The 9174-nt window shown below is 55.4% G+C and overlaps 2 protein-coding genes and 1 long non-coding RNA gene across 3 annotated transcripts in view; 1 reads left to right on the top strand and 2 right to left on the bottom strand.

The window, feature by feature from the left end:
* Positions 1 to 208: 208 nt before the first annotated feature.
* Positions 209 to 2224, bottom strand: OPA3 (outer mitochondrial membrane lipid metabolism regulator OPA3). The gene is made up of 2 exons (XM_083369015.1): positions 2012 to 2224; positions 209 to 1217 (listed from the first exon to the last, which is right to left on the bottom strand). The coding sequence occupies exons 1-2, from the start codon at positions 2151 to 2153 to the stop codon at positions 889 to 891; spliced, it is 471 nt and encodes a 156-aa protein (XP_083225141.1). The 5' UTR covers positions 2154 to 2224; the 3' UTR covers positions 209 to 888.
* A 237-nt stretch (positions 2225 to 2461) lies between these two features.
* Positions 2462 to 9174, top strand: part of LOC310644206 — a 25234-nt gene continuing 18521 nt past the window's right edge. Inside the window, exons 1-2 of the long non-coding RNA XR_014493238.1 lie at positions 2462 to 2932; positions 3221 to 3317. This is a non-coding gene — a long non-coding RNA (uncharacterized lncRNA). The remainder of the gene's footprint in view (positions 2933 to 3220; positions 3318 to 9174) is intronic.
* Positions 5721 to 7127, bottom strand: GPR4 (G protein-coupled receptor 4). The gene has a single exon (XM_083370180.1). It carries the CDS (start codon positions 6928 to 6930, stop codon positions 5722 to 5724), a length of 1209 nt encoding a protein of 402 aa, XP_083226306.1. The 5' UTR covers positions 6931 to 7127; the 3' UTR covers position 5721.

Here is a 9174-nt window from a genome sequence, read left to right as displayed (position 1 = left end):
GGCTTCTGCCTAATCCTCACTTTTATGACTGTTGTAGTATCCTGTCACATGATCAAAATTCAAGCATTTGGAAACTGGCCTGCTGTATTGCAGTTGCAGCATCTGGGGATCACATGATCAAAATCTGCAACCTTCCGATAACCAGTCATTAGAGGAAGCCAGATTTCCTTAATTACACGATTTACTTAACAGCAGCGGCAAAAAAGCTTGTAAAATCAGATGCAACTCACTTAACCCTTCTTAGGGATGAAAATTCTAGTCCCAATTGTCATAAGTCCACCTGTACACCACCAAGATACCTGGAAGGCCATCTTTGCAAGAAGCCTATCTGGCAGCATTTCTTATGCTGATTAGGGAATTCCGGGAGTTGGTCCACACTTCTTAAAAGTTGTCACGATTGAGAAAACCCAGAGAAAACCCATCGGGTTGCTAAGAGTCAGCGTCGATGCTACATCATCAACCCACACGGCGTCCTCATTTGGCTTCCAAACACCCCGTCTGCTTCCTCCCGGCTCCAGCAACAGAAGACCTGGGGGATGCTTGTTCTCGGGAAAAGAGAAGCAGCTGCCACACCCCCCCAGGCCGGGCAGCTCAATACTGGGGCTAAAACTGCTAAAAACTGTGTCTTTGAGGGAAACTGAGGAGGGGGCCGGAGCCAATGTAGAACCTGAAGGAAGGAAACCTGATCCTCTTTTGCTTCTTTAATTGATCCAATATTTACATTCTAGGAAAATACCAGGCCATTCGGTTGGGGTGCACATCCCGGCACCCCAAATCCTAATCTTCCTGCATGCGAAGGAACGCCAACTGCTCCCCCTGGCAGTCTGGATCCAGCCTGGGAGACCACCCAGGAAGTGCCCCACCCTCGCCGTCCTGAGGAGCGGCAGGCTACTTCTTGGGGGCGGTGGAGACCTCCACCAGCACCCGGTTCATCTCCCGCAGCCGGGCGTCCAAGGTCTCCACGGTCAAGCTGAGCTCCATCAGCTGCTCCTGCAGGCCCAGCAAGGTGCCGTTCAGCTCCTCCTCCTTCTTCTTGGCGTTGGTGCTCTGGCGAGAGTATTCCAGGAAGACGCACAGGCCCCCCACCCCAAAGACGATGGCCTCGCCCAGCAGCTCTGCGCCCAGTTCTGCAGCCGCCTCCTCGTTCAGCGGCTTGATGGCGGCGCCCCGGAAGCCCATGATCCGCATCTTGGCCCGCATCTCCACCCAGTGGTAGACTGCAAGAGAAGAGGGAAGGCCTGTGGGCACAGGGGAGCAGGGCCAGAGGCAAGCCGCGCCTTTTACCGGCAAGGATCGCCCGACCCAGCCTGGTCAAGCCCTGGAGGTCAGCCGACGTGCAATGGAAGGTCCCGAAAGCCACCCGTCAGCGGGGAGGAAGATGCCCCGGGGACCCCCTGCCACTAGCTAAGAGGCAGCTCCGGAGCGGTCAGCGCGGGCATCCGGAGGCTGGCAGGGAGCAAGGCAGAGTCCGCGGGGCCAGGGTCCCGGGTGGGCAGCGGCCTTGGCTGCGGGGGTCCCCCTCCTTCGGGACCGCCCCGCAGGCTGCGCGAACCGCAGCTCCGCCGGGCCAAGAGGAAGGGGGCAGTTGGAGGAGACGGCGGAGGGGCTGCCGCCTTCCCTCCGTCGGAAGGGGGGGAGCGCCGGGAGAAGCGGGGCCACTTTCTTCTGCCACGGCGGCACGGAGGGGCCCAAACTCGGGCTAGGCAACTTGGGGAGACCCTAGTCGGACTGGCTGAACGTCCCTTAGCCAAAAGCCCAGGGTCCATTTGAGGAGCGCTCCGCCCCCCTGCCGGCCGCCCTTCCAGGTAGACTGCTCCGGGGGCTGGAGGCGCGACGCCCCGACCACGTGCCGCGGCAAAGTCACCTTCCTCGTTCGGCGCCTGCGCGCCCCGGCCGGCCCGACCCCCACCTTCCCCGCCACCCCATTGGCCGCCGCCGCCGCGGGCCCCGCCCCCTCCCGCTTCCCGTTGGCTGCAGACGCACGGCGGGCCGCTCCCGAGCGCTTACTCACGCTGCGCGGGGGGGCCGCAGATATACTGGCGGAAGAAGGGGCTGGCGCGCGCCCCGTCCTTAATGCGCGCCGCCAGGGGCTTGGAGAGCTGCCGGACGCCCAGGTAGAGCAGCTTGGCGATCGGGAAGGCGCCGGCCACCATCCTGGCGCTCCCAGCGGCCCCCGCGCGGAGCGGCCCGCCAACCACGAGCGCGTCGACGCCGGCACGCTCCGCGCGCCCCGCCCTCCGGCGTCAGCTCGCGTATGCAAATGCGCCTCATGAATACGCAAACGTTCCCTCCGAAGAAGGCGGGAGCGCGAGGGGCGGGGCCTCGCTTTCTCACGAATACGTAAATTGCCGCCTCCTTCAAAGTGTCTAAGGGGGGGAGCACGCGTCCCCCCTTGCCCCTCCCTCGACTCCCGGGTCTGAGGGGAAGGGCTGCGGGCCCGCTTCCGGTGTAGGCCGTGGACGCGGGAGGAAGTCGGGCCGCTGGGTCGTTGGCTGGGGGACCATAGAGATACGAAGCGGAGCGACCCGCCCGCGGGCGCCCTCCTGGCGTCGCCCTCCTGTTTTTTCCGCTTCCGGGGGGAACCGGCCCCCCCCCCAAGCTCTGGGTTTGCGGTGGAGGGCCGGGGAAGAGCGGGTCTCGAGCTGCAGGGGGCGGGACTCCGAGGCCCATCGTCCTGGGCCAGGAGCCGCAGCCCCCCCCCCAGTGAGTCCTTGCGCTCTGCACGACCCTCCTCGGCGCCCGCTGAGCTCGGTGGGTTTTTTGCAGACGTTTCGTGACCAGAGGTGGCCATGGGAGCAGCACGCACGCACGGGCTGCCATCGTGCATTGAAACGGGCTGGTCTTCGGGCTCAGCTTCCGTTCATAAAGTGAGGGTATCTCGCCTTGCCTGGCAGGAAACTGAACTTCTGGCTGAGTAACTCAACATGCTCAGGTAGCGAGGATGAGTAAACGAGGCGAGGAGATGGGTGCCCTGGGGTGCCCTCTCTCTCTCTCTCTCTCTCTCTTTCTCTCTCTCTCTCTCTCTCTCTCTCTCTCTCTCTCTCTCACACACACACACACACACACACACACACACACACACACACACACACACGAGACTGACCACAGCTCGTCCCTCCCACAGACACAGACCCCTGAAGGCAGATCACAGGGCTGTGGTTAGAGCAGAAAGGAGAGTCAGGGCACTCCAACGTTAAATCACTTTTATTTGCCCTTTTAGGTGCTGCCACCTTCTTTGCCAGAAGAACTAATTGACACCCTGAGAGGGAGCAGCTGCCAAGGGAAACCAAGCGGAGAAAGAAACCCTCCTCTGGCAGGTTAGCTCCAGGACCTCAAACACGACTCCATTTGTTGGAAGGGTCTGGGGAATTTATAAAATCCCATGTGCGTCACAGTCCTTTTGGAGTAAAATGTCTATGGAGATTCTCAATCCCCTGGGTCATGTTTGTCCCAAAGGTGCTTTTCCAAAGGCAACTGGATCTTCTTGGGGTTTTTTCTTTGAAAATGTTTCACTTCTGAAGAACTGAAGAAGCTTCTTGGATGAGAAGTAAAATATTTTCAAGAAAAACCAAGAAAGTCCAGTTGCCATTTGCAAAAGCACCTTTAGGACGTGCTAGAGTTAAAGTTGAACTGAGACGCTTCAGGTCCCAACCCTGGGAAAGTCAAAGGGGCCGACCTTCCCCCGCTCCGCCCCTCAGACCGGCCACTGCCTCCTCTGATCGACATTCCAGCAGCTGGAGGATCCAGCCAAGAGAGAGAGAGAAAGCTAAATAAACAGCACCAGAAAAAGTCTCCCGTTCTGACATTCGCTCTCAGAACATCTGGGGAGATGCTGCAAGATTGGAAATTTCGGGCAGGAGGGTAAACCCTCCTTCACTAGTAGTCATGCTGCCGCCTCCTTGTCCCAACCGGAGTGGGCATATTTTAGGCTATCAGACCCCAAGACAAAGCATGGCTGAGACTGACAGATGCCTCTTGCTCTGGAGAGCCATGTCCACTGGCCTCACCTTTGGCCTCTTGAGTTTATTCCCAGGAAGCCTCTCGGTCCAGTGGCGCTTGGTAAGGCTAAGATTAGTCTGTTCTCATCTCGGAATGTTACTGATGGTAATCTTTCTTTGTCATACATTCCTGGAACAGAGTCATCCACAGGGTAGCTTGCCAGAAATCCACATTGATTTTGGATTGAGGGAATTTTTGGAAGCAGCTGACATGTCTTATATCTTGTCCCATACCAAGGGCTGATCCATATTGTAATACTACATATATGCAGTAAATTTAGCTATTCTGGGGGGGGTTACTACTCTTACATCATCTCTGCTGACATAAATTAATGTCTGTCCCACGCTGATTCATAAACATGCGTTGAAGGGATAATTAAAGTCCACTCCTTCTTCATTTCTTAAATAATCCAGCTGTGAATGTAACAGGGAGCCGACTTCTCAGGCAAACTGGAAGAGGGGGCCCCACCCAGCAAGAAGCCTACAGATACGATTGTCTTTCTGCACAATCGGGAGTGCTTCATCTCCTCTTTCAGGAACCCACTGAGAGCTGCCCTCTTCTGGAAGGAAGGCAGAGTCCTCCCCCTCTTCCCTTTGGGTGACGGATCAGGCCAGGCTGAGACTTAATTATGTGACAACCAATCATGGACTCTGAAAATGTTCCATTAATGACCCTTCCAGAAACTCCCTGTGTTCGGCTTCCTGTCCTAACTAGGAGATGGGAAACTATAACCAGCTAAGGAGAAACAGACGCGGGTTAATGTTTTCTTCTTCTGATGTTTGAAGGGGCCCTGGGGAAGCATCTGAGAACTGCTGGTTCTGGCTTGCGCTCCTTTCGGCTACTCTTGTTTAAAGAAGCAGGCATAAATTGGGCAAGGGAGAAAAAGCAGGAAGTTCCCAGCTTTGTTGCACAGGAACCCCTGCGCTGCCACTCAGGGCTCAAACATTGCTGCTGCTTCTCTGGATAAGAGAATTTATCCGTTATCTTTAGAAACCTTTACCTGTTGCTGTCCCGATGCCTTAGGGTGTCAGCTTCCAAAATCACAAACAGCCCTTTGACCTGGTTGTCTGAAAATTGAATGGAGGAAGAGGAAGGCTAGCCTAATGGAACGGCTGGATTTGGAGCCGTGCGAAAATGACGGAGGTGAAGACCAGAGCGAGCCGGTGCAAGGATACGGTGGCTGCTTTCTCATAGAAGGGGAACTTGTAGAAGAGAGTGACAATAGGGTCAGGGTGTTTTTTTACACCCTTAAATGGTAAATTGTTGGATGTCGTGTCACATGGTGTCACATAGCGCACATAGTAGGCCGATGGGAATCAGCGCAGTTTTACTGCTTGTGTCTGTGATGGGAGTTTACAGGGAACATCTGGCTGGCCTCAGCCGTATCCCTGGGTCCCATTTTTATGGGATACAGCATGGTATTGTTGGCTGCACAGGGGACCCCCTGCTGTGCTGCCTGACCGTATGAGGGGGAAATTGCTCTCCCTGCTGTAGTATGGACGATAAAGAAATACATGTGAAGTGCTTTGGATGCTTGGAAGTGTTGTAAGAATGCCAGGTTTTGTTATCAATGGACTTAAGTGTGGAACATGTGACAGAAACATGCACGGACTCAGGACTGCTTTTAAAATGTTGTAATATTATTACTGGCTCTTCAAGACTCTGTTCCTTGCGTCCTCGAGATGCTGCATGGCAGAGCACCTGGTGCTTCCCCAGGAACATTCACTGCTTAAAAGTCAGGATCTTCATGGGGAGATCTTCGTCTCCCCTCCCCAATCCGCTGGCCTGTGCAGAGGGCGGCAGCGGGAAGGCCAAGGGCTGCCGGCAGAAGATGCTCTTCTTGGTGGAAAGAGGAGTGTCGAGGGTGAGCGAGGCACTGGCCATCTCCTGGGGCTTGGAGCTGGTGAGGAAGCGCAGCAAGGTGGAGAGGGCCTTGGCCACGTCGCTTCGGGCACCTTCGTTGGCAAAGCAGTAGAGGATGGGATCCGCCACACAGTTCAGGCTGGTGAAAGCCAGCGAGGTGTGGTAAGCCACGAACACCTTCTCCTCAAAGCTGCAGTCGCATGGCCTGCTCAGGTAGACAGTGCTGCGGGACAGCAGGATGAGGTGGTAGGGAGCGAAGCAGAAGAGGAGGATGGCGATCAGGCTGAGCGAGAGGCGCTTGATCTTTGCCTTCTCCTGCTTCTCGGTAGAGACGTTGCCGCGCACGGCCCGCAGGATCCCCTGGTAGGAGAAGAGCATCAGCATCCAGGGGAAGAGGAAGCCGATGAAGACCCGGTAGAGGTTCATCCAGGCCACCCACTCCTCCATGGGGTACTTCTCGAAGCAGAAGGTGTGGTTGTAGCGATCGTGGAAGAGCTCGTTGTGAAACAGCGGGGCTGAGTTGGCCCCGATCTCGATGGTCCACACCACCAGGCTGACGGTCACCGCGGTCTTGACCCTCCGGAACTTGGCAAAGCGCAGGGGGTGTGCCACGGCCAGGTAGCGGTCCACCGAGATGCAGCAGAGGAAGGCAATGCTGATGTAGATGTTGGTGTAGAAGATGAACCCAAACAGCTTGCAGGATTCCTGCCCGTGGATCCAGTTGTCGTAGTGGAGGAAGTAGTCGATCCAGAGGGGCAGCGTGGCAATGTAGAGCAGGTCCGCGATGGACAGGTTCATCAGGTAGACGCCCAGCTCGTTCTTCTGCCTGACCTGCAGGTAGGCCGCCCAGAGCGCCATGCAGTTGGTGGGCAGCCCCACCGTGATGACGATGATGTACAGGGTGGGCGGGAAGAGGTGGTCCACCCTGGAGTCCACGGGGCAGCTCCAGCTGGCTTGGCTCGCGTTGCACATCCTGGAGCCCAGCTCAGCAGCGGAGTTCGCGTGACTGGAGGCGGTGTGTCCGCAGGACCAGGCGGGCCGCCGAAAGGAAGTTCCTGAAGCTGCCATGAGGATGGGGCTCCATCATCGCCCTCTAAAGGGTGCCAATTACCTTTTGCTGCCGTCCCTCTGATCTCGGGGGGGAGTTGGGCTACCGCCCAGCGGGCTTTCCTAGCTTTTCAGACCTGGGGGAGAGAACGAGAGACGGGTTGCCGCTTGCGTCTTTTGTGGTTCGGTTCAGAGCACAAGTCACAGAGAAATTACACGACGCAGGTTTTGGGCCAGAGAGCAGAGAACGGCAGGAATCATGCCAGAGCCTGGGCTTGTACAAGAAAAACATACGGTGCTTTCCTGGATGTTGAGCCTTAAAATAATAATAATGTTATTGTGAGGAGCCATCAAGTCCAGCCCTTGCTGGTTCACTGCAGGAACTAAAACTGAAGCTTTTCTGACAATGGCTGCTCAGCGTCTGCCTGAACACAATCTGCATCCCGAACCTGCCTCGGTCACGCTCTGAGGGAGCCTGTCTTCGTGTTTGTTTGGGATGGGAAAGGAAGTGTGAGTTCCTACTCCGTGGTATCCTATCCCCCCCCCAAATTCTCTTTTCTCAAGGCTGAACAGGGGGGGTCCTGGGTGCTCTCTGAGCTTGCGGCTTTTCTTTCAGACGTTTCATTACCCAACTAGGTAACATCATCGAGTGTTTTCCTTGTCCATAGACTGTAGCTTGCCCTGCCTGTGTTGGTTGGGGTATGTTGGCAGTGAAATGTCTCCATGAAAACCACCAAGCTGAGAGACCACCAAGGAGACACACACACACACACTCACACACACACACATCAACCTGGAGCTAAAAAGGCTCACTTCTGAAGGCTAAATCTGTCCTCGGTGTCTTCTGGCAGAACACGAATTCCAACCCTGATGTTACATACATACATGCCTTTGAAAAATGGTTGTGCAGTTTCTGTTGAGAGCTGAGAAGCCAAGAATTTCTCGGGGCAGGGAAAGGGACCTCTGGGTCCTCCGGAACCTCTGAGAATAGGGCGGTCATTGTCCTAGACTAGAGTGTCTCAAGATTCTTCCCTATTTTTATAGCAATAAACAAACATGCGTGTGCCCTACTCTTGCCTCGGAAAGCACATCCCTTCTTCCATCAAGACCGAATCCCAGGCCAGCAGCCCCAACGCTCAACAACCACAACCATCAGCATAGCAATTCTGGGAAGCAGGGACCATGTAGAGGGGGCGCCCTCCCCTTTCTTGTCGATATAAGCTCACCCATTGGGAAAGGGGTGACACGTGTGGGAGAGGCCCATGAGCTGGTGTGGCACATTGGGAAGAGGAAGCAGCCGAGGAAATAGAGCTGCAGTTGAAATGCAGGGTCCTAAGGAGATTTTTTAAAGTCTCAACCACTTTTTCTTGTAATCAGAGAAAAGAACAACTAGGATGATTAAAATCCTGGAGACTATGAAGAACGGTTGCAGGAACTGGGTTTGGCCAGGCTAGAGAAAAGGACTAGCAGGGACTTGATAGCAGGGACCCAGTATTTGAGGGGCTGTCACGGAGAAGGGTCAGCTTATTCTCCAGGGCCCCCGAAGGCAGAACAAGAAGCAACCGGATGGACACTCGTCAAGGAGAGAAGCAGCCTGGAACTAAGGAGGAACTTCCTGACAGTGAGGACGATTGACCAGTGGAAGGGCTTGCCTCCAGAAGTTGCGGGGGCTTCGTCACTGGAGGTTTTTAAGAAGAGACCGATCAGCCGTTTGTCTGAAATGTTATAGCATCTCCCGCTTGAGCAGTGGGTTGGACTAGAAGACCTCTAAGGTCCCTTCCAGCTGTACTCTCTGTTCTGAAGATCAGTGTAGGAAGGAGCTCCTTCCCTGGCACCCCAGCCGTCCTTGTGGCTCATGCCACGTGGCACTTCTTTGTTATTCTCACTCAGGCCAGGTATTTTTCTGTTTTGCCTCTTCAGTGAGCACACCTGCCTTATCTAAATGCCATATTATGACCAAGGCTCTAACTCTGAAAGCAGAATTAGAGCACCTTCTTCATAGAGTGTGTGCTGGGGGGGGGGGGGGTTTCCCTGCTTTCCATACTGAGATGGACAGGCTCAAAGAGGTCTTGGAAGACCACTGAGCTTTCCGTGAGGGGGTCAGTCTGTGGAGGGGGGGTGGAGGACGTTTGAAGTCCTCTGCCTAGACTAGAGCTTTAAAAGTGGAAAAGTGCAGACGGAGACTCTGTCAGGGCAGCTGCCAAGTCCTTGTGTGGTGTTGCTGCACACCAATCCAGAGAGAAGCCAGCGGCAGGATTAATGCTG

This window comes from Vipera ursinii (genome assembly GCF_947247035.1).
Source record: "Vipera ursinii genome assembly, chromosome: 9".
NCBI classification, from domain to species: domain Eukaryota; kingdom Metazoa; phylum Chordata; class Lepidosauria; order Squamata; family Viperidae; genus Vipera; species Vipera ursinii.
The sequence above is the reverse complement of the archived record's forward strand: the minus strand, read 5'-3'. Positions and strand labels throughout refer to the sequence as shown.